We start from the raw sequence: 24,933 nt of genomic DNA on the forward strand, positions 1-24,933 counted from the left end.
GTTTGTTATGCCTGGGCCACTACTTGCGTCACTTGTCCAACAAAATGGGGCCCCTGATTTGATTCACTCTCTTTAGGTAACAAGAGCTTAGGGATTACTTTTTAACAGGATCTTGGCTACTGTCTGTGCGGTGCAGTCAATTGCTTTTATCATTACTAGCAGGTACCGATAGCCATGAGTCTGGGGCAACTCTGAAAAGTCAATTTGAAATCTCTGAAAAGGATAGTAAGCGCATGGGCGACTTCTCATTTGAGCTGGGGGCTCAAACATCTTTGAATCATTTTTGAGGCACAAAGGGCAGTCAGCCACTGTTCTCAGGTCTTGGTCTAACCTGAAGGAGGTGCTATTTGCCTCAGGCGCACCTAAAATTGGGGTGTTAAAGGGGGACGATCCCTTTATTAGCTAACCATAATTTTTGAACTTCTCAATGAGCGGCTTCAAGCCTGCACAGGTGGCTTTTTTCAGAGGATACTGCCTCACGCACACAGGGCTCTCCCTTTTTAAAGAAGATTTTAACTGGTGTCATGCATTTGCTTGGGCAGGGGTTCTGTCTGCCCACACACATGGATTAACATTCTCTAAAATCTCAGTCCCTTTGGCCTCTGACACAATCTTGATTGCTTGAAAGGCCATTTGATAATTTGAGCCCTGCATTGCTGGCAGCTGTACTACAATCTGATTATCACTGAAGAAGATTTTAGCTTGCAGTTTTGTTAACAAGTCCCGCTCCATGAGGGCAACCAGGTATGCAGATGAAACTACAAAGGCATGTTCCAGTATGTTATTTCCAGTCTTCGTGAGGAGGGGCTTACACAGGGATCATAGAAAATGTGGCTCCAGTATTTACTAGGGCTTTATAGTCCTCGCTACCAACCCTTACTTTTATCTTGGAATTCTCCCGAGCGTTTGTTCGTAGGGTGGTGGCCCTTCAGCTAGACTCCCCCCCACTGGAGGACCCTGCCAGCATTTGGCAGCCTTCAGGGTGAGTCTCTTTTCTTTTTTCTTTCAGCTCTGGACAATCTTTCTTCCAATGTCTCTTCTCTCGGCAATACACACATTTATTGAGCCCCGGTTGGCCCTTTCCTTTTCTGCCCCCCCCCCCCCGGTCACTTCTGTGCTCTCAAGCTGCTGTTTATATCTCCGCCCATGGTGGCTGCCAGCATTGCCTTTTCCTTTTTCCAGGAATGGCACTTTTTTATGTGCTCTCATGTGCACCATAGCTCTAAAAACTTTATGATCTGGGGTCTGATAAGGCTAAAGCAGGCGGTGATATTAAGGCTTGCTTCAATTTAAGAAAAGCCTTTTTTATTTTAATTGTCCACTTCTAGTGGGTAATATTTTTGTTAAAGCTTCATACGGGGGCTTCACCCCTTTTTATGGCTACTATAGCCTCCCTCTTGTAACAGGCACACTTATCTTTTGGCTTGCCTGTTCTGCAAATCATGTTTTAAATTCTCTGTGCCATGCACCAGTTTTAACTCTTTGTTTTCTCTGCAAGTTAGGCTGTTTGCCATTGCTTCGACAGAGACTTGCTTGCTTAGATCTTACTAATTTCAACGACACAAATTTGGAATAAGCTTTCTTTCTTTTTTAAGCCTTTTTGTCTGCTACTTTCTTCTGCCTTCTTTTATACCTTTTTCATATCATTAAAATTTAACACCATGACTGGAAAACATTTGTTTTGTATAGTAGGGCATGGTGGAGCAGATCTAACCATTATACTGCTCCTCTGACTGCATGGTCAGGGCCCATCAAAATTAAGGGAAGGGCGTTCTCATATGTGGAAAGAGTTCCAAGCCACCATTTTTGCATCGGCAACTCCACACTGCATGAGTTTTGGCAGAGTGTCAGGTTTGCCTCTGAGCAAATGGAACGTCAGAACAGTTCAGATTTTGAGAAAGAGCTGGAACACATGGGGCAGGAACTTTCTTAGGCTTCAGAAACACAGCTGGGCTTAGAAGTATCACGGGAGAGTGGGGGACTCTCTCTCTCTCACCTCTTAAGTTAAGAGAATTTGCTGCCCCCTTTTTAAAGGGAAACTAACTTTCGTAGTTTCTCTTTGAACTTTTTGAAGGCTGTTTCCTTTGTAGTCTATGAATCTCTAGCAATTTGTATCTGTATGCTTCATTAGGGTAAATGAAATCAAAGCCTTGGAAATCATAGAATCATAGAATAGTAGGGTTGGAAGGGGCTTACAAGGCCATCGAGTCCAACCCCTTGCTTACTGCAGGAATCCAAATCAGAGCATCCCTGACAGATGGCTGTCTAGCCTCGTCTTGAATGCCTCCAGGGTGGGAGAGCCCACCACCTCCCCAGGTAATTGGTTCCATTGTCGTATTGCTCTAACAGTTAGGACGTTTCTCCTGATGTTCAGCTGGAATCCAGCTTCCTGTCACTTGAGCCCATTATTCCGTGTCCTGCACTCTGGGATTATTGAGAAGAGATCCTGGCCTTCCTCTCTGGGACAACCTTTTAAGTACTTGAAGAGTGCTATCAGATCTCCTCTCAGACTTCTCTTTTCAAGGCTAAATATACCCAGTTCTTTCAGTCAAATGCAGCTTTTTATCTGAGTGTTGAAATCACAAATCAAACTGTACACTGAGCTGATCACAAACAAACACACAATCTACAACAACGGGAGTTTAAGGCTATGACAAGCCTCACAGTACTTTTTACGGCAAGTCTTTAACTGGCCAAAGTTCCAGTCCATGTGCAGAGTGCCTCTAACAAAGAAGGCTTTGGGCCATAAAGAAGGGATGCGTTTTAACAAAAGCTCTGTGTCTCTTCATCAGTTCGAATGGGGAAGGTGTAACCTTACACCTCTTCTAGATTCCTCCACAGATAAGAACAGAGCAGTGCTGCTCAGCTTTCCAGGTGTGATGCTTTTCTTGTTTGTTTGTTTTTTTGCAAATCTCACTCTTTTGTCAGGTCCTCACAGACACCTTCCAGCCTCTCTGCTTGCTAAGGCTAAACCAGCCACGGCGAAGGGGGGTTAGGCAAGTCCCCCTTGGCTCTGCTCTGAGTAGGCTGACAGAGATAAGCTCACACAGACCCTGATATTTTAAGAACTTGCTCTGTCTTTGTTTCTTGATTTTGCCACAGTCTTTAAGTCATCAAACAAATATCTTTCTTCAGAAGTTGCAACTTTTTCAACTGCTTTTGCTTCTTCTAACAAACTTGGATACGGTGGCAGACAAACTGTCTCTGGCGGGCCCCCTCCTTCCCCCAACAACCTCTCCTCCCAACCTAACAGACCGAATCAGACGGGGGGGAGCTCAGGGCACCTTGGGCAGGGTCTCCCAGTCTTCAAGCTCCTTCCGTGGGGCTTGAATCGGGGGGAACAGGGGCTTTGGGCTTCACCTCGGAGCATACCATCATGACTTTACAATACTGAACTTTATATTCAACCTTTTCTCACCTTCAGTGGATTTTGGTTGGCACTCATCCAAATGCTGATAACCTCACCTTCCCTGAGGCAAATTTATCTCTTACTACTTGATTCAGACACCACCCGGGGTCTCTTGCCCCTGCGGTCCTTTGCCAGTAACACATTTACACATTTACACTTCTGTAACTAAGGGGGATTCTTTCCGCACCAATTTAACCAACTATCAATATAGGCGAATTGATCCCATTGCCCATTATTCACCACATTTTTATATACAGCATTTACAAGATTTACACCAAAGGATCCTATGTCTGGCCAACTAATTCCAAATGCTGGCCAGTCCAATTGACAGAGTGTAACCAGCTTGCCTTTCGACATCTTAGTACACGGAGTCTGACAAACCTCAGACGCTTGACTTTGCTAAAGTTCTTTAGCATGCATCCCAAGGGAGTGGCAGAGCTTTCTAAACGGGAGCTACCCACCTCCATTGTGCCTACCTCTATTTGAAACCATACACGGAGCCTGACAAACCTCCGACACTTACACGGAGTCTGACAAACCTCAGACGTTTACACAGAGTCTGACAAACCTCAGACGCTCCGAAGGCAACTCAAACAGAAAGACAGAAGGGAAATCAAGTACTTACTCTGCCCAACACCCTAGTGCCGTCTCTTCAGACCCATTCAGCCTGGTTGACTCAATCAATGGAGTCCATGCCTTTAACCTCCTGGGTGTCCCGACCCCCGTTCTCTGGTGCCGTGGCAGACCTCAAAGGCGGTCCGGCGCGCCCCACAGGCACCTTTGCCGGTTCTGTTGTTTGACCCCAGGGTGGTCCAAGGGACTCCTGACTGACTCGCCAGTTTGTTGCACAAAATGCTAGTTTCGCCCCCTGGAGGCTAGTCCAATTTGCCCCAAAGAGGAGAGTCAACTTCAGGCTGGGTCCAACTCGATTTTATTGTTTGCAAACAGTTCGACAAAGGAGCTCACGCTCAAAGCAGAGTCGACCCTGGGCAACCTCCGCGCTACAGTTTTATCACTTAGCTTGCATTCCTCAGCCAGCGTGTTACTTTTGATTGGTTGCCAGCGGTTTGCTTAGCAACCTTATTTTAGGGTTACTGTCTGCTCATTCCAGGCATGCGCAGCTCTTACAGTACTATGTGCTGCTTAAGACACATACAATGGCTTTTAGGTTACATTTTTACTACAAGGGTAGGGAACCTCTTTCAGCCAGGGGCCAAATCCAATTTCAGAGAAGCTCGCGGGGTGTGTGTGTGTGTGTGCTGCACTCCAGTGGTGGGCAGGGCTGAAGGCAGAGGGGGTGGGGTCAAAGGCAAGAGGGGTGGGGCCAAAAATGCTGGCATATTTTAGCTTAACACTCTTATTGCCAGTAACAAAGCCTTAGGAGGGGCCTTTCAGCCATTTAGAATGGGGGGGAAACTGCATGGTCATGGGGAAGGCAGTGAGGCCAAGGGAAGGGGCCCTCCTGGGGAGCCCAGAGGGCCAGAAAGGGTCTCCAAGAGCGCTGAGTTTGGCCTCCAGGCCTGAGATCCCCCACTCCTCTCACCTGTAGGCAGTTCTGGCCTGGCACAAGCAACCAGGAGGGTGGCTGTTTGCAAGACTGTCCTAAGTAATCCTGCGGCCACGAAGAACAATGTTGTCAGCGGCTCCAGCTGTTCACCCTCAGCCTCTGTCTGTGCTCTGAACACCTGAACCTCCCAGGGACGTGGTCCCATCGGTGTGACTGATAAAAAAGATCCTTCTTAACAAGATGTCATGAAAGTTGAAGAATCTGACTGTCCTTATTTGGCCAACAGGAGACTGATGTTGTGCCAGACATGCGACTTGTAACAAAATTTCATCAGGTCTCTTTGAAAAATTATGAACTGTTTGACTCGGGAGAGCCTACGTCAGAGCTAGTGTACATCAATGAATTCTTCACTGCTATAGCAATTTGCAACACAGTTGTTGTTTCAGCTCCTGATCAACCACGTCTAAAGGTAAGTACCTGAGAAGTTCTTAAAAAAAAAAAATTATTCAACCAACAACGCCCCCGAACAAAGACATCATCCAATGGATGATGTTATTATCATTTTTATTATCATCCAAATAAAAGGTTACGAAACTATACACACAAAATACCTCCAAGAAATGACCAACTCTGCCTTTATAAAATTCATACCATTTCTTCTCAGCCTTCTATAAAAGAGTTATATCTAGATGAAAATCATTGTCAGTACACCAAATCTTTCTATAGATTTACATGAGATATTGGCATATTGAATTCATCAGTATTCCTATTAGCATGGAAAATAAACAGATACCAAATTTCATAAAAGTCTTCCTTGTGTCCCTTATAATTCCTTAAGGAATGCACATATAACGTAAGATTTTCCATGAGCACAATTGACCAAAGGTTATCCCTCCATTGTAGAATGGAGAAGAATTTTGATTTATCCAGTTCTGTGCGATAATTAATCTTGCTGCTGAACAACAACAACAGATCGGGTCTTTGTGCAATAGCGATTTGTTAGCATCTATAAATAGAGATAAAAGAACCAGAGAGGGAGATAGTTCTAGTGATTGGTTGGTAATTATCTCTATTTCAGCAAACACTTTGCGCCAAAACTCAAGCGCTCGAGGGCAATGCCACCACATATGAATATAGGAACCTCTGTGTTCACCACAGTGCCAGCATTTATCTGAGGCATCCCTATTTATATAACTTAATTTAACAGGAGTTAAATACCAACTGTTCACAAATTTAAGGTTATGTTCCCTTAATTTAGCAGACAAAGAGTACATTGGAGGTCTCTTCCACATTCTCCTGAAAACATTGGCTTCTAAGATATCACCCAAATCTTTTTCCCAGACCATTTTTATATCAAGAGAAAGTGGATACATCTCCGAAATCAGGATTTTATAAATGTTTGCAGCTAAACCTTTTGAGCTGGTTTCTGTTTTTAATATCAGTTTCTCAAAATGCCGGAGCTCTCTAGTTCCCTGTTCCAACACCTGTTTCTGCACTGAGAAATGTACCATTTGGCATATTTGGAACCAGGTATGAGGAGTATCACCAAGCTGCATCCAAATTTGTTCCGCAGATTTTGGGTACAAACCAACATATAGATCCCAAAGTCGGTATAAACTCTCCTGTTTCCAAAGTCGAAACTGTAACCACCTATCTATATCGCAGAAGAGTCGATGATTAAGGAAAGGGATAAGGGGTGATGGTGTAGGAATTAAATATTTCTGCCATACTTTCCAGATCCCAAAATTATTATGAAGAAATGGATTTGGGATTTATTCAAGTTTAATTTTTTGGCATGGCAGAAAGAAAAAACCTTTAATTTTGTCCAGTTCACCATCCTTAACTTCCAAAGGTGCCCAGACACATTTATGGGAAAAAACCCGCCCCCCCATAAGCCTTATTAATTGTTTAAACTGAAAGGCTGCTTAGTAGCAATGTAAACTGGGTATCCCCAAACCACCCTCCTTAGTAACTCTGTTTTTTTTTTTTTGCTGTCATGAATGAACTGTTGCCAAAATCTGTTGTAACCCCTGTAGGGTTGGTTTGAAAAAGGTAAGTTAATTTAGGGAGCAAAAACATTTTAGTAGCAACAATCCTACCCAATAAAGATAGTTTCAGCTTTTCTCATTCCTTTAATTTCTGCCTAAAATAATACAAAAGATAATTCAATTAATTACCTTAAGCGTTCTGTAGCACATATTAGTCTGCTGCAGAATAAAAACTCTTTTTGGTGTCTTGCACTCTTATTTGCACAGAGAGAATACAAGCTGTCACTGATAGATGAGCTTTGTCCTCCATTGGCTTGTCATGCTTGCCTGGGGAAAGAAATCACTATTTTGGTGAAACTGCATGGTACCATGAGTTTCTACCTAATGCACAGTCAGTAAAAGTCAGGCAAAAAGTAAAACTTGACGTGGAAACTTTCCATTTCTTTTAGAGAGTGAGGTTTACATGGGGGAGAAATCTAAATCAGAATGATGGAGTGGTTTTTTTTTTTAACTAATGGCCTGAGCATGAAGGACTACCCTCTGGAACCATGGAGTTTACCACAGAGCTGTGGGCTGTGAAACAAGCAGGACTAGAATGTAGATCACTCAACTCTCCCAGTAACTGACTGAACACAAAAGCACATTATTGGACCTACTCTGTGTTAGTTGTGGCCATGATTGCATCCTTGGGTAGCTGTTTGGCACTGTTTTCCTAGGTGATAACAAACTTAATGCAACAAGACCTTGGTAGATTATGGTAGAGTGTTGGAGGCCTACTAAGTTTGCAAGCCTCTTTGAGGATAGAATAATTCCTATTTGCTCTGAACTTGATGCCGTTATTGAAACATTTTCTGTGGAGCTGTCCAGAACTCCATTTGGTCTTGTTATATGGGATCATTCCCATATAATGTGAACTAAGTGTTTGGCGGGGTTTGGCCAACCACCTGTTGGTTTGATCCTTGCCCATTCTGGCTCATGCAAGAGGGAGTGGTCCTATCCACCTTGAAGGAAATGGTTGTGTGGCCACTCTGAAGAAACCTTCTGTGGACCCAGAAAATTGTAACAACTATTGCCCAGTTGCTAGTATCCCCTGTTTGGACAATGCACTCAAGAGGGTGGATGCAGCTCAACTCCAGGCACTTCTGGATGAAATGGATTATCTGGATCTATTTCAATATGAATTCAAGCCAGGTTTGGCACCAAAACAGCCTTGGTTGCTCTGATGGATGACGTTTTTCAGGAGAGAGACAAGAGGAATGAGGTCCTGTTGATTCTCCTCTCCTTGATCTCTCAGCTGCTTTTGATACCATCAGCCAGGGTGTCTTACTGGATCGGCTCTGCAGGTTGGAGGTAGGGGATGTTGTGATATAGTGGCTCTGCTCCTAGCTGCACGGTGAATGTCAGAAAGTAGTAGTGGGGGCTTTGACACAACTATGGCACTTGTGCTGTGCTGTGGGTCCCACAAGTTTCCATCTTATCCCTCAAGTTCTGTAACATCTATATGAAGCCGCTGGGTGAGGTCATCAGAGGGTTTGGAATGAAGTGTCATCAGTATGCTGATGGCTCCCAGGCCTGTTTCTCTCTGAGTCAGGTGAGGTGGTAAACCAGAATTATGGAAGTAGTAAACCAGAACGTGGATTTTATAATAGACTGGATGAGGAGCAATAAACTGAAGTTGAGTTCTGATGAGACAGAGGCACTGTGGGTAGGTGGCTCTCAGGTCTTCAAAATGGGTGTGCAGCCTATTCAGAGTGGGGTTTCACTCCCCCTGAAAGAGCAGGTATGTAGTTCAGGGGCACTCTTTGATCTAACATTTTCACTTGAGGTTCTGGTGGTGTGGAGTGCCTTCTACCGGCTTCAGTTGCTTTACCAGCTACTATTGTTCCTGGAAAGGACTAGCCTGGCCCATGGTGATCCATATTCTCGGCACCTCCCACTTGCATTACTGTAGTGTGTTATACATGGGGATACCAGAATTTTAACTGGCATAGGCAGATGGAACCATGTTACAATGATTCTGAAAGAGTTACACTGGCTGCCTATTCACTTCGGAGACCAATTCAAGGTGCAGGCATTTGCCTTTAAAGCCCTAAATGGCTTGGGGCCAAAATACCTGAAGGAGCATCTCTCCCTATAACAACTTGCCCATGTCTTCAGATCTTCATTTGAGGCCCTTCTCTGAGTTCATGTTTCCAGGGAAAGTAAATTGTAACTGCATTCACATGACACACTAACCCACAATGGGTTGTTGTCTGAAACAACCCATGGTGGGTTAGTGTGTCATGCAAACCCAGACCAGTTTTGTCAGGGTGCGTTGTTCTTTAGAAACAACCCACCCTGATAACCCATTGTCAGTTGTACTGGGTTGTTTTACCCATGATAAGTTGACGTGTAGTCTGAACATGGATATGTCAACCCATTGTGGATAAAGGATATCTGGCAGTGAGACGCTCAGGAAGAATGGCAGAAACCCTGTAGAGGAAAACCACTGGAAGACTATTGTATATTGAGGAGGTAGGGATGGTGTGCCACAGTTGTTCCTTCTATTCCCATGTCTCCTGGAAGACCTTAAAACTTAGGCCTCCTTAAGGCCATTGGCTTGAAATTTATTTTCCAAAGTCGGTTGCAGGTGGGGATGGTACGGCCTTGGAATGCGGGAGGATACCATCTGGCTGCTGTTCACTCGCTTCAGCTTATCTTTTGGGTGGTACAGCCATGTAAACACATCATCATGAGACCCAAACACCACAGGTGTGATTAACTGAGGTGGTGTTCTAAGCGGCACATAGCACTCAAGGGATTAGGGTATAAAAAAACCCATAGCTCTGCCCAAGAGGAGCTTTGATGCAGACCGGACCGGGAAGGTGCTGCATGCTGGCCACAGGCTGGGGTCTCCTCACTGCCATCCACTAGGGCTCCCGACAACTGACTGAGAAAAGCTTGCTTGGTATTGTATATTCTTAATATCCTGCCTGCTTTAAATAAAATCCTTTGACTTCAACTCACTTGTGTGCTTATTGCTCCTGAATCCAAAAAAGAACCCTTGCCTTTGGCAAGACAACCCCTGTCTCAGAGAGTCTCTTTGAAACAGTTCTATGTGTCCTACTGCTTTTCCCTCCTCTTTCCGCCAGCTGCACCAGACTTTGACAGCTCCTTTGAGAGCTATCAAACTCTCGTGGGGCTAATAGAAAACCAGAGAAAAAGGGGTGGAATGCACTTTTCTATGAAAATGGGTAGCTGCCGACTCAGGGTGGGGTTGACTAGAAGGCGGGCACTGCCAAGGGTGGGGGCAAGATTTTAAATCTCAGGGGCACTCAGCTGTCTGGGTGATCATGAGCACTTCCCCTAGCTGTCGATGTGCTCAAGATCACCAGTTAGCAGAGTGACCGCAGGGATTTAAAGTGTATCCCTGACCCTTGGGGATTTCCTCCTCCTACTTCACCCCTCTTTGACCCAGCAGCAACTCATTTGCATAGAAAAGTGCACCCCCCCTTTTCTCAAGGGATTGCAGTAATGGCTTCTACTTTGACAGCTGTCAAAATAGAAGTGGTTACAGTGATCTGTTGAGAGAAAGGGGGTGGCATCTTGGTCATCCTTAAAACCAGTTGCTGGGGACTTGGGCATATGGGGATTCAAAGCAGGGTACCACCAAGGTTCAGGGCAAGCCTCTGAACTTTGTGGATTCCCCTGCTAAGGGGGTGATCTATACTCCGTTTCCCCACCAGTCAACTGTCAAAGGCTGCCAAAGCAGCCTCTTGACAATTTAGCCTTTCCTGTTACATTGTATGTTTGACCGATCAAGCATACAAGGAAGCAGCCAAGGCAAGCCCCTATATTTTGGATACCCCCAGGTGCATAACTGCGAATAACTGAATTAAAAAGGAGGGCATTTGTGCACATGGAACAGGGCTGGGAAAATATGAAAAACATTTTCCTGGCCCTGTTTTTCCACACAATGTTTTTTTTTTTAAAGGCTTCTGCTGCGATTGGAGCAGGGATGGGAGCCTGGTGGCAGACAAGTCCCCTGAGATACTGGGACAACCAACATGCTGTGGGTTCTCTCCCCAAACATCAGTCGGGCACAGAAAGCACACACTGTGGATTGTTCACCCAAACATCTGTTGGGCGCACAAAGCACACATTGTGGGTTGTTCGCAAAACAACCCAGAGTGCGTGGTAAATAAGGATGGACGAACTCACCTGCACCCGGCTTCCGTGGGTGCTAACCAAGCTGCTGCCCTGAGTCATGCTCCCCCGGACGCGCTCGATGAGCCTCTCCGCTCACTGGGACCCACTTGCTGAGCCACCCTGCGCCCGGCGAGTGGTCCTGCACTGCTCTTGAGAGCTGTCAAAAAACGGATAGCTCTCAAACACAAGGGAGAGAAGGGATTCCTACAGGGAGCTGGGACAGTACCCCGTTTCTTCTGAGAAAGCGAGGGAGCCAGGCACAGGGAGGGGTGGGAGGGGGCGCATGCTCCCCTCTTCCCATACCTGGCACTTTCACTTCCTCAGAAGAAATGGGGTGCAACATTTTTGTGCAAGAACAGAATGAAGACATTAAAAAAGAAAAGCAGGGGGCAGAGTGGAGTGGGATTGGGGGACACCCAAAGGGGTCCCTACCACTCAGGCATCCTCTCTTCCCCCCACCACACACTGCCTGTTCCCCACAAAAGGCATTTCCCCCCCGCCAGGTGGAGGATCCTTCTTGCCGGTTGCCTTTTAAAAGGCAAGTGGAGAGAGGGATCTTTCAGCCCGACAGGGGGAAAATACCTTTTTGGGGGTGAAATCCACCCCCCCCCGCCAAGGACTGGCTTGCCCCCACAGTCCTTAGTAGGGGGGTGGATCCCCGCACAGTTTTCTGAGAAGCACCTTGAAAATCTAATGTAAGTGAATTGCTCCATATACTTACATTAGATTTTCAAAGTGCTTCTCGCGAAAATTGGGCTGGAGGTAAGGAATGCCAGCCCCCGCCCTGCCCTGGGTCCTGTTGCCCCAAGGACCTATGACATGCGGTAGGATTCCCCCCACCCTACTCAATTTTTGCAAGGAGTACCTTGAAAATCTAATGTAAGTGAATGGACCAATTCACTTACATTAGATTTTCAAAGTGCTTCTCCAAAAAAGCAGGGCTGGGGGATCCCATCCCCCACCATGGGTCTTGTTGCCCCAAGGAGCCATGGTGGGGGTGGGGGTGAGATTCCCCCCCTCCGATTTTTGCAAGGAGCACTTTGAAAATCTAATGTAAGTAAACTGAGCCCTCCGCTGCCTGCAATTTTGTGCAGATTGGGGCTTTCACTGCCCTATGTGTGCGATATTACACGTACGGAATTTCCCAAAGCACCATTTGTTTTCCACAAAATGGTGACTGTGGGTACATCAGGTGCTTGGTGATGGCTCAGCAGGCATGGGGGGCACGAAGGGGGGAAGTAGCTCGGCGGTCACAGCCCGGAGACATGAGCGGGGCGGGGGGGAGACTGTTGCACTCCTGGACTGAGCTGAGCACCCGCACCATCCCTAGTGACAAGTCACCCACAATGGGCTGGTGTGTCATGAGAACATGCCCTATGTGGTTACAGGCAAAAGGATCTTTTTTGTGGTTGCACTCCGACTTTGGAATACCCACCCCTTAGACATACAGCCGGCATGGACATCACAATCTTTTCAGCACCAGGTCAAAACCTTTGTCTTTTAATTGGTTATGATTGTTTAGACTGCTTTATTGTTTTATTGTCTGTTTATGCCTCTTAGTAGTCTATTAATGACAATGGATGATTTATATTATTATTTTGTATCTGTTGTGATTTTAGTTATATCTCCTGCATACCACCCTGGTATCCATAAGGATGAAAGGCAATCTAGAAATATTTCTAAGAAATAATATGAAAAATCTGCTTTGCATCGCAGGAGAGCTTCATTGTGCTTTTGCTCTAAACTCAGAATTGTTAAAAAAGAAAGAAAGAAGAATCCCTGATCCTCTGAATCAAATAAAATAATAATTACAGCAAACCTAGCTCTGGACATTGGCATTCACTGACGATGGCCTTTGATTTGCCCTTGTGCATTGTGTCCCTGTGTGTGTCTGTCTACCTATTCAGATTAGGGTGTGAGGAGCCAAATGGGGGTCTTAGGTAAATGTTTATTTTGTTTTTGAAAAGCTTAGGCTAGAACTTGCTCGCAAAGAAAATCTGCTGAGCAGTTATCAAAAACTTGCCTAATCCATTCCTCAGTCTTCCTCTCTGAAGTTGCAGCAAAAAACGTTGGCAGTTAGCAAACTACTACACAGCAGTAATCAGATTAAATTTAGCTTGTTCTCAAATGAAATATAGCCTATTTACAATTCCACAGTGGTAAACAAATTATTATTTTTTTGCTGCTGCCACAAGTCTCAGCAGTGTTGCGGAGGTCAGCAAGGGGAGGGCGGTGTTGCTCACCCCAGCATTAGATTGTAAGATTCTGAGGGTTGTCACTTGTCTCCTTTTTGCCTTGCTAATGACTTGAGAAATTGAGCTTGCATCTAAGGAACTTTGATCAACCCCCTCCCCCTTAAGACAAAGGGTAACTAGAGTGCATTTGTGTTCCTGGTTGTACATCACCTTGAACAGTGTTGCCTCTGACCCTGGGTCTTCCCAGACCCTTCTGGGTCAAGACTGGACTGGACTGTGTTGATGGATAATTACTGATGGATCATTATTCTTTTACAGAGGCGGTGGTCTTCAGTAGTCAAAATGCCTGTTTTACCCATGTTTGATATTAGACACATGTTACAGAAGTTATCATCTCCCAAAATTAGCCCCATGTCAATTCAAGGCACAAGCTCAGATGAAACACGCTCTGACAGCCTCAAGAAACAACCGAAGTTGTCTGTTTTGCATGTCACGTTTCCCTCATCTCTATCTAACGAAATCACTGCGTCTTCTGAAGACCCTCCAATCTCCATAGTACCTCAGCATGAAGAAATGGAGCCCTTAAATTCACTGGATAGCACTAAAGATGGATTGTCCAGTGAACCCTTAAATTCACTGGATAGCACTAAAGATGGATTGTCCGGTGAACCCTTAAATTCACTGGATAGCACTAAAGATGGATTGTCCGGTAAACCCTTAAATTCACTTGATAGCACTGAAGATGGATTGTCCAGTGAACCATCAACGCCACCTGAGCTGTCTTACGAGGCAGAGAGTCCTGATGAAGCAGCACTAGTCCATGCCGCCAGGGCTTACCAATGCACTTTAAAGGCTAGGAATCCAGAACAGGTGACAGTAGAATTGGGTCCTTTAGGAACACAAACATTTCCGATGTTACACATCTTGCCTTTTGACTCCACCCGAAAACGAATGTCCGTAGTGGTTAAGCACCCAATTTTAAACCAGATCGTGGTCTACACAAAAGGGGCAGATTCTGTCATTATGGATTTACTGAAGACCGAACCAGCAGGTATGGATGAAACTTCTTTTGACTTTCCAGAGTGTCACTACAAAAGCTTTTTGTCTAACTCAGATTTATAAACATTGATTAATGTCCGGTTAATTATGTAGGTAATATGAGAAACAGGCATTTTCCACATACATGCCAATAATCCTTTAAACCTGGGATGGGGAACTTCTGGCCTGCAGGCCTAAAACGGCCTGTGGGGGTTTGGCCTCCATCTGCTCACACCCCTCCCTGGCCCCGCTTCCTGTCCTAGAGGCTACCAAGGGCTTGGAGAAGGGACAGAGAGACGAATCCTTGTTCTCTCCAACCCCTACTAAGCATGCCACTCCCCCCCCGCCCCCATTGAGATGGGGAGCACTGTGCCAAGTGCTACAGCCTCAGGAGCTGCTGGCAGGAGCTGCTACAAGTGCTAGCTGGGGACACTTCACTCCTGTTCCTTATCGCCCATGTGGGGAACGGGAAGCAAGAGTGATGACCACTGCACAGTCAGGTGGAGCTTGAAGGAGGTGCTGTGAGCGCTGGCCAAGTGCACTTCGCTTGTCCTTCGCCTTCCCATCCCTCAGACAAGTTGAGGCACAAGTGAAGCCAGTTCCACAGCCGAAGCACCCGCTGGAAGAACTTCGGCCGTCGCTCCGGCTGTGGACCCGATGATATCAGGGGGCAGGGTCTCGCTCCCTGATGTCATCTGGCCCAGGTGGGGGAGGGGGCTTGGGGGAACTGGCCCCAAGAACCAATGTAGTTCCCACCCCTACTTTAAAATGTCATAACTAAAATTACTGCCACAACAAAAAGAGCATTTTCAGTTCAGGCCCCGCATTGGTGAAATCTGATACTGGCCATTATCTGATACTGGCTATTACAGGCCCCACATTGGTGAAATCTGAAGGCATCAGAATTGCTCCGAATCTCTGAGGTGCTTTGCTTCAGACCACCCTGGTGCTGGTCTGATTTGCCTCTCCGAGGCACCCCCTCAAAACACCCCGATTTGCTTTGGTATTCAGATTCAGCACCGAAGTGATGCACAGCCCTATTCCCCAGGCCCTGCCCCCTCCACCCAGGCAGGTGAAAGATCTTATCTCCAGTCAGCAGCTGATCAGAGCTAAGAGCTTTACCTTCCTGTGCAGTGAGAAAGGGGCTCCTTTTCAGACTAAGCAACAAGAAAAGGTAGCAAACTGCCCTCCCAGTCCACCGCCTTTCCATGGGGTGCTTGTGTGTGTGTGTTCATGCGGCCCCAAATGTGGCTGCCTAGAGCCAGTGCGGCCCACAGACCAAAAAAGATTCCCTACTCTTGGCATAGAGAACATAAGAACATAGGAAGCTGTTTTATACTGAGTCCATATAGTGTTGACACTGACTGGCAGTGGCTCTCTAGGATTTTAGGCAGGTGTTTTCCAGCCCTATCCGGAAATGCCAGTGATTGAACCCACAAAACATGTGCCGTACTGCTGAACTGTCACTTCCCCAAGAACTGTTATTCTTACATTTTCCTCCAGGAGGTGCAATTACTCCTTCACTAGAAAACAGTGGACATATTTCCAAAGCAGAAGATCATAAACATTTGAACCAGTCTTGCAAATAAGTCTACAAACGTTACTAGCATCCCTGCCCACATATATCTATAGTAGTTGTCTGTGGAATATGAACAAGCTCCGTTTCAATTTACTAATGTTTTCTGCATGCTTGGAGGCAATTCTCGCTTGCCTCATATGGCTGATTTGAAAATAGATGTTGATGGGATATCAATATACAGATGTGGATAGCTGTGTGATGGTCCTTATCTTTTTCTTTGCAATCCATGGATTGTGGGTATCAGTAAGATGGAGTCTCTGAATACCCATTTCTCATGATCAGAGTATGGCTTTAATTTTATTTATTTAAAACATTTATATGCTGCCCTTCCATTAAATATTTGCAGGCTGGTTTACAACAACTAATAAAACCACAGAAAAACATAGTGCTTAGGCATTTAGGGCTGCCACTCCTCCATCCTACCTATACAGTGTTACCTTCTTCACCAATATGACATTTGTGCAAGCCCTTGCTGGTACAGCTGCACTGGTGTAGATTCACACCTGAATTTGTTGCACTGTTACAAAGCCCTGGGTCTATTCCTACCCTCATGTAACACCACAGTTGGTGGTGCTTTATTACTGACTCTGCATCAGGGATGCAGGTCCTATAACCTTTGGTGTAAGGTAAATGCATCATTCATTGTGAAGCACATTATGTAGCAACCACTTCCAAAATCTGTAGAAGCGTTGACACTTTCTTTTTACTTCTAGTGTTCTAATAGTTAATTCGCATATCATGGTAGATCTGATCATTTCTCCCCAGGGTTCATCTGAAACTGAAAAGGGGTTATTGCTGTTGTTGATTTAAAAATCGGTTGTTTTGTATTTTTGTAAATTAGCTTAAGCACAATTTGGTTACAGTTGCCTGGATCATCTCTATAGCCACACTTGAGTGAGCCCAAAACTAGTTTGTTCCACTGAAGTCTGTTGCTTCCATCTTTGGAAGATAACCTTAGCAACACTGATTGACTACTCTCAAAACTCCATCCAACAATTATTTGACCAAATCTGATCCTTGGGTATGCTTCTATAATGCATTTATATAAATCTATAGTGTGTCCACGTGTAGAACATGGCTCACAACACCTCAAAAGAGATTGTTTAATTAATTAATTAATTATATCTGCATACCACCCCCTAATAAAAAGTTATCAGGGTGGTTCATGCAATAAAACAGGTTAAAGTCCACAAATACAATAATAAAAATCTAAAATGTCTGGGGAAAGAGAAAAGACTTCACCTGGCAATGAAAAGATAATAGTGTGGGCTCCAGGTGAGCCTCCTTGGGGAGAGCATTCCATAAATGGGATGCCACAACCGAGAAGGCCCTTTCTCTTGAAGCCACCTATCTAACTTTATTTGGTGGGGACTCAGAGCAGGGCCTCTGAAGATGACCGAAGTGTCCAGGCAGGTACATATAGAGCAGATGTTCCTTTAGAGGCGAGCAGGAAAAGGTGCAGAAAAGGACAACCCAAAGGATCAAGTGGTTGGAGCAACTCCCCTGTAAGAAAAGGTTACAACATTTGAGGCTTTTTAGCTTAGGATTAAAACGCTTTGGGGGGTGGGGGGAACATGATAGAAGTGCATAGAATTATGCATGGCGTAGAGAAAGTGGATAACAAGAAGATTTTTTCTTCTCATAATATTAGAACCTGAAGTCATCCAATGAAGCTGAATGCTTAGATATTTGGGACAGACAAAACGACATACTTTTTCACATAGTGAATTGTTAAACTATGGAATTTGCTTCCACTAGATATAGTGATGGCCACCAACTTGGACAGAGGATTAGAGTAATTTATGGAGCATAAAACTATCAATGACTACAATGCCTCTGAGTCTGAACAGCAGATGCTGAGGAACAGCTGTTGGAAAGGGCTATCATGCTTATGTCATGCTGTGAGCTTCCCATGGGCATCTAGTTGGCCATTATGGAACAGGATGCTGGACTGGACAGTCCTTTGGTCTGGTTCAGCAGGACTGAATCATTTGTTTTCGATCAGGGCTGGCCCAAGACATTTCATGGGCCGAAAATCCAGATGTTAAGCCCCCAACCCTAATTAATGAGGGGTGGAATCTACCCTGATGTTTTCCTGCATAAACCTCTTTGCAAAGTACTGGAGATGTGTGGGGTAACTTCTTGGTGTTGCATCCATTTTGTCAAAAATGAATCTGAGTGTGTAGAGATATCTAGCAGCTCAGATTCAGAATGAGAACAGCCAGAACAGGAGGAGGCTCCCTAGTGAGCTCAGATATACCAAAGCCTTCTTTTCCTGACCTTGGCACACAGATGGCTCATCCTGAAGGCCCCCCCCCTTTCCTCCTCCATGAGAACCCAGATTTCAGGGGAGGAGGAGAGTGAGGGGCATGACTTGAGAGATGCTAGTGTCCATCGCAGAGCGAAGCAAGAAAAGTTAGAGGTGGAGCTCAGACGCTCCACCAGGTTGGCTATGTGTGAAAGCCTATGTAGGAGGGAGCCACTTTAAAGTAGGAGTATCTCCCCCTAAGCTAGTCTGGCCAAGAAGTTCTTGTTCAAACTGCTGGCAACTTCTCTAACTTCCACTTCGGCTCCTCTGTTGATATTCATAATTGTGTAGAGTAACTGTTTCCTTTGGAGCCTGAGAGTTTCCTAGCATTTGCATTTGTAAGGAACCTAGTCGTTAACTAATAAATAGTGAACCTGAAGCCTAGTATCCTAGAGTGTGTTGATTGCGAAGGGGGAGGACGAAAAAAGGGACACATTGTATCTCTGAATCTGCATGACATCTCAGGTTGCCACTAGGGCAGCCTCAACTCTGATAATCTCAATAGCCATCTCTTGAGAGGGCCTATGTGTGATCTCTCCAATGACAATATTGAATATTGTTATTTCTAGAAAACTATATTTGTTTGAAATTAAAAATGTCTTTACAATTTATTTTATTTTTTTCTTAGCATTGGATCCAGAGGTTCATGAGTGGAAGGCATTTTCCATGAGTAGTAGAGCTTTTCCCAACTTAGTACATGATTTTTATTTGAGAATAGAGAACTGATATCCAGTGTTTTGATTCTGTTAGCAGAAACTACTGGATAATCTCTCGCACAAGGCCTCAGAGACGTGTTCTGGTAGCTGTTGCACCGCTGTTTGCAGAACAGCACCACTGTCAGCATTTCTTCTGCTGGCCTATCTCTGGATCCAACCCATAACCTTTTTACAAATCTCTTTTTACAAGATTAATCTTTCTACAAAGATGATCCATATGTTTAGTATTTTATATATTTAATATTTTATATATATTTATTTAAACTCAGGTACTAAAAAAGTAGACCTGCAAAGGAAAAGAATTAAGGAAAGAACACAGATGCACTTAGATGAGTATGCTACGAAAGGACTACGCACTCTCTGTGTAGCTATGAAGGTAATAATGAATTGTAGATAATTGAGAACACGGTGATGTTTTACTCTCGGAAGAGTAATGTACTATGTGTATTTGACAGGCACCTTTTCCAAATTTAGGATATAGCCCCAAATCTGTCATGGACAGATCTGTCATGGATCCCTATTGGGATTTGGGTGGTGCCCCATCCCACCTGCTGTCTTTGGGAATGAAGCTTTGAACTGTTTCAGTGTTGGTGTGTGTCTTACCTCTTCCTCTATAAGGTCCTGGGAACCTCAGCCAGATCAACTGTCAATTCTGGTTTAGTAAAAAGTGAGGGTCACAACACTGATCAGCAGCTATGGAATATTCAAACATACATGGTTGTGATCTGTGTTCAAACCACAGTTGAAAGTCAGAGCCACCGTCTTGGACTACATAATATTTCATTGCAACTGAGCTTCCCCATACATCTCAGAGAAAGGGCAAATTGAGCTCTGTGTATATATTGGGACTCCCATATTTGGAAGTGGAGGTCTTAGGAAGCATCTTCAGCCATTTTTATCACACCAGAAAAATAACCAATACTTTGAAGAGGTATTTTGTTATTTTAAGCAAGAACAGCAAGTTACACTGTTGTTTTACTTTTAGGCTTTCAATAGGTGGCAGTGGAGGATAACAGGTAAACTTTGCCTGAACTAGGGATGTACGAAACTCACTTACCTTTTCGCGGAATCTTTTGCGGTTGTGGGGGATGGTGGGGAGGCGATCCGGTCCTCCCCCCCGGAATCCTCGACGGCCGGCTTCGCTCTGCGGCCAGGCTGCAGAGCAGCTGGCCAGGGCTGTCCGCAGCTGGATTTCCGCCCGCGGACGGGCTGCTGTGGACGCAAATGGCGGCCACCGTAGTGGCCGCCAGCCAGGCTGCCGTGATAGGCTACGTAAGAATTTACGTAGCCTATCACGGCTAACCCCCCCCAAACCCGCCAGCGTACACAAATGGCGGCAGCTACGGCAGCCGCCATTTGCGTTCCCTATTTTTCGCCGATTTATCTTTTGTAAATATTTACGTAAAACGGTGAAAAAAAGGGGAACGCAAATAGCGTAGTGGGCGCTATTTGTGTCCCTTTATTTTTTGCCGTTCTAGCCTACGTAAATATTTACGTAGGCTACAAGGGCGAAAAATAAGGGGCTGCAAATAGCGCCCACTACGCTATTTGCATTCCCCTTTTTTTCGCCGTTTTATCTTACGTAAATATTTATGTAAGATAAATTGGCAAAAAATAGGGAACGCAAATGGTGGCCGCCATAGCCGACGCCATTTGTGTACACTGGGTTTTTTTTGGGGGGGGGGTTAGCCGTGATAGGCTACGTAAATTTTTACGTAGCCTATCACGGCTGCAAGGACGGCAATGGCGGTGGCGGCAGCAGCCTGGCCGTGGCCAGCCAGGAGACCAGCCACCAGAGCCGCTGCTGCCGCTGCCGCCACCGCCCTGAATCTGCCGCATCCGCCCCAGGTAAGTGCCGTCCCAGGGGGAATCCGTGGGGGAGGGGAGGGCTGTTCCGCCACGGATTTTGGGGGGCCGAATGCCAGTGCATTCGGCCTCACTGAAATCCATGGCGGAATTCTCCGCCATCCCTAGCCTGAACTTTCCCCAGAATTTTGGTATCCTGACCCTGATTAATATATGTTGCACTGTATAGTTCTGTAACCAGCCCCTTGATAACAGATATTACTGTTGCTTCATATAAAATATTCTACTTTTGATTCTTGCAGCATCATTATCTGTCCCTCTAGAACCCAAGTCAGTTTTTAAGTGAAATCGGGCACCACAAAAATGAGGTAGTCATTTCTGCATATTTGGAGACCTCTGCAAGAATGTAGAAGTGTATTATTTTGTAAATTTAGACAAACATTAATTTTAGCAAATCAGCCCAACCAGGACCTGTGTTTGGTGCATTCCAGAAAGTTGTCAAAAAGAGAGCTGGGGAGAGGGAGAAAAGGGGTGACTCTGCTCATCTTTGGCCCTGGCCCTGCGCACCACTGGCTTTGGCTTCACTCACTCCTGTCATACAGCTCCCAACAGATTACCTCCAAGAGAACACATCTCTTGACAGAAAAAAGCATTCCCCACCCCGGCTTATAGTATCCTTGGGGAGCGGGGATTAGGATCGGGTGGATGCATGTTGTGAAGTTAAAAATCTTCCCACCTCACACTATATGGGAAGGACTCAAAAGGGAAGAAAGGAAAAAGGACCCCTTTTCCCTTTCCCACTCTCCGTAAACCTCCACTCTGGCTAAATAGCAATAAAGTGTTCCAAATTTGTTGCATCCGCCACTGAACCTGACTCCTTTAGCTCTGTATAGCACAGCATGGGAAGGTATTCAGAGTGGTGGGAACGGAAAAAGGCTGTCCTTTGCAACTCTTGAAACCTCTCCTCCTGTAAATCCTCTGAACTAGGGATGTCAGAGAATTCTGCCATGGATCTTGGTGAGGCCGAATGCCAGTGCATTCGGCCCTCCGAAATCCGTAGTGGAACGAAGCCCCCTGCCCCCCCACCCCGCGAAAGGCACGCGAAACGGGGTACTTACCTGCTGCCATTCGCACTACTTTGCAAATGGCGGCCATGTCTGCGGCCGCCATTCGCTTCTTCATTATTACTGTGATAGGCTACGTAAATACTTAAGTAGCCTATCACGGCTAACACAGGGACGCCATTTGCGTCCCTGCGGAGGCCATGATAGGCTACGTAAATATTTACGTAGCCTATCACGGCAAAAAAAAAAAAGGAACGCAAATGGTGGCTGCTGTAGCCGCCGCCATTTGCGTTCCTTTTTTTTTTTGCCGTGATAGGCTACGTAAACATATACGTAGCCTATCATAGCAAAATACAGGGATGCAAATGGTGGTGGCTACGGCAGCTGCCATTTGCGTCCCTGTGCAGGCTGCCCAGCGGCCGGATGTCTGGCTGCGGGTGGCTCCGGCCGGCGGCTCCGTGGAGTCGCTGCAGAGTGGAGCCAGCCGGGAAGAATTTTGGGGGGAGGGACGGAGTGCCTCCCCCCCACCGCGAATGTCACCCTTCGAAAAGGTAAGTGACTTTCGTACATCCCTACTCTGAACACTAGAATGCTCCTGTTCCAGACTGGGTAAAGCCCTGAGCAGGAGCTATTCCTCCTATTAGAGGCTGATATGAGGATACACTGCATCATTTTGTTGTGTGTTCCCCACTTGTTTATTATTCTTGATGGCTTCCATTTGGAGACTGCTGGTGATAGGAGACTTTGAGCTCCATCTATTTTGTTGTTCATTTGCTCCCTTGATTTTAGAAAAACACCAAATAATATAAATCCTGGCCAATTACAAACTGCAAACATTTTTTAAAAATCAGTATTTTTAATTCAATCATATGGTGATGGATAGATTGCTTCAGTGATGGGAACTCATTTGTGGTTTTTTTAAATAGTTTCTATATGTATTATTTTGACCAGCATGTATTTTTGCTGATTTTGCAGGTGTTGAGCAAAGAGGAATATGAAGAATGGTTAAAAGGACATCATTTAGCAGAAAGCAGTATAGAAAACAGAGAACAGATGCTCCTTGAGTCTGCAATGAGGCTTGAGAACAACTTAACATTGCTTGGTGAGTTGAGAAGAAAATTGCTGTTTAGTAAACAACAAAAAATATAGGTGCAAATCTAATCAACATCACTTAATTTCCCAAGGTAACAAGGCTCATCCCAAAATGTGTTCTTGCCATTTCCAGGGTTCATTTTTGGATGGAAAGAGGAGGATTTTTTTTAAATGAACAGTATACAACTTAACTAGTTTTCAGAACTTGATAACCTAGATCCCAGTCCACATCTTACATTTTGGCAACTGGTGGCATAGTATCAGTAGAACTGTTACCAAACTCTCCTCCCCTTCCCTGGGCTTCTTGTGTAGGGGTGATGTAGAACATATGTGCATGAGGGAGAGGAGGAATCATAGTCTCACCAGCCTGCCCAGCCTCACTCTGGTTTCAGAGGGCAAGAGAGAAGACAGAGAGCATTTCTACACCAGGCTAAAATCTTGCAGCTTTATGGGGGCTTCTGCTTCCGGATTCCTTGCAGGATTATGATTGGCTCCTTTCCACATGGTTTTCCCATTTTTTCCCCCTTTCTCCGCAAGTTCTACATGTTTCATTATAAAGCCACTAGATGGCACTATAGTATTATTTGCGATAAAATGCCATTTCATCAGTACATCATAGACTTACCAGAGTAAACAGTGGGAGGAGGGAAAGTGCTGGACTTTCATCGTCATGAAAAATGCAATAAAGGTTGTGAAGAGCGGGAGGTGCCCTGGAGGATGATAACATCATGAATAGGACCCATGAACTTCCATGAATGACCAGTCATGAGTGCACAATAAGTGCCTTGGGTAGAAACGGCTAGAGAGGACAGCACCAATGAGAGAATAAACCCCTTCTCTTCAAAATGTAGTAGTGGGTGGACTTGTAATCTTAGTCTTTCTTTCCTCAAGCTCTCATGCACACACACAGAGGCTTGGGAAGGTGATCAAAGCTCACAGAGAGAGAAAAGGAGGAGAATCTAAGGAGGATTCCTCCAATGGGGGCATGATAGGTATATATGTTGCCTGCTGTGTATGAACCATTTGAATTATGCCATTGCACAAAACTATAGTTACTTTCTTCTTCCAAGAAAAGACTGATTGAACAGCAGTAATTAGAGATCTAAACAAAACGTTGCAGCCTGAAATACTACTGTTCAGAATTCCAGATGCACCATTTCATTCCCCCTCTCGTTTTCCACCCCTCCTCCCAAAAGTCAGTCAGCATTCTGTGCACGCTGAGCATGCTGAGCCTTGGACTGTTTGGCAGGGGAATTCCCTCCAAGGTTTTATCTTCCTAGCTATTATTTGTACTTCTACAAACCTTGGGGTTCCCCCAAGCCTGCTGATACCTCCCTCTCATGTGTGGATCTGCTATTAGTATAGTATATATATCAGGAGTGAGTAAACTTTTTCCTGTTGATGTCTGCATTACTTCAGTCAAAACCTGTTGGGGGTCTGCATTCCAGCAGTGGGTGGGGTTACAGATGTGACTCATACCTTTGTTCAGTACACAAAGGGAATGAAGGACATTTGCATCCAGGCATCTCCTTCCCCAATTTGAGCACAATTCCCTCCATCAGCATTGTAACTGAGCAGGATGGTGTAAATATCAGTAACCCAGAACAGGGCTGGTGGCAGGACGTGGGCTGGAAAGAGTTCAGAGTTCTGGACTGAGAGGTCTGCATTTGGCCTACAGGCTGGAGGTTCCCCACGTCTGGTGTATTTGATTTTGTATATATTTGCAGCTGCTGTGAATTTGTTTTTAAAAGTATTGTTACACTCCTGCACCCCAGTCCTGAGAGGGGTGAACTTGCAGGGGGCTTCAGTGCTTATTCAGACTTCAGTTTTCTAGAATGAGCACACTGGAGACTTGTAGTGTTGCTTTTCTAAAGGTTTATTTACACTGTGCTCAGGATGAAGGCCTACAACAACAGGACTCCAAGCAACCTTGTTTCCTCTCAGCTGCCCAGTAGATCTTCATCTGCAAGACAAAAGCCGCTCTCCCTTTGTCTAAGATTCAGCCCTCCCCAGATTCATTTTCTCCTACCCCATCAGGCCCTT

The 24,933-nt window shown here is 45.3% G+C and overlaps 1 protein-coding gene across 1 annotated transcript in view; it reads left to right on the top strand.

The window, feature by feature from the left end:
• The window catches only part of ATP10D (ATPase phospholipid transporting 10D (putative)), a 90,499-nt gene that overhangs the window by 38,001 nt on the left and 27,565 nt on the right, over positions 1 to 24,933 (top strand). The window contains exons 10-13 of the mRNA XM_084856852.1: positions 5,203 to 5,385; positions 13,606 to 14,338; positions 19,198 to 19,304; positions 22,774 to 22,900. Coding sequence (XP_084712978.1) covers positions 5,203 to 5,385; positions 13,606 to 14,338; positions 19,198 to 19,304; positions 22,774 to 22,900 — 1,150 coding nt within the window. The remainder of the gene's footprint in view (positions 1 to 5,202; positions 5,386 to 13,605; positions 14,339 to 19,197; positions 19,305 to 22,773; positions 22,901 to 24,933) is intronic.

The sequence above is a fragment of the Heloderma suspectum genome, chromosome 5, assembly GCF_057233095.1.
Source record: "Heloderma suspectum isolate Gila_16-S chromosome 5, 16-S_ref, whole genome shotgun sequence".
In the NCBI taxonomy this organism is placed as follows: Eukaryota; Metazoa; Chordata; class Lepidosauria; order Squamata; family Helodermatidae; genus Heloderma; species Heloderma suspectum.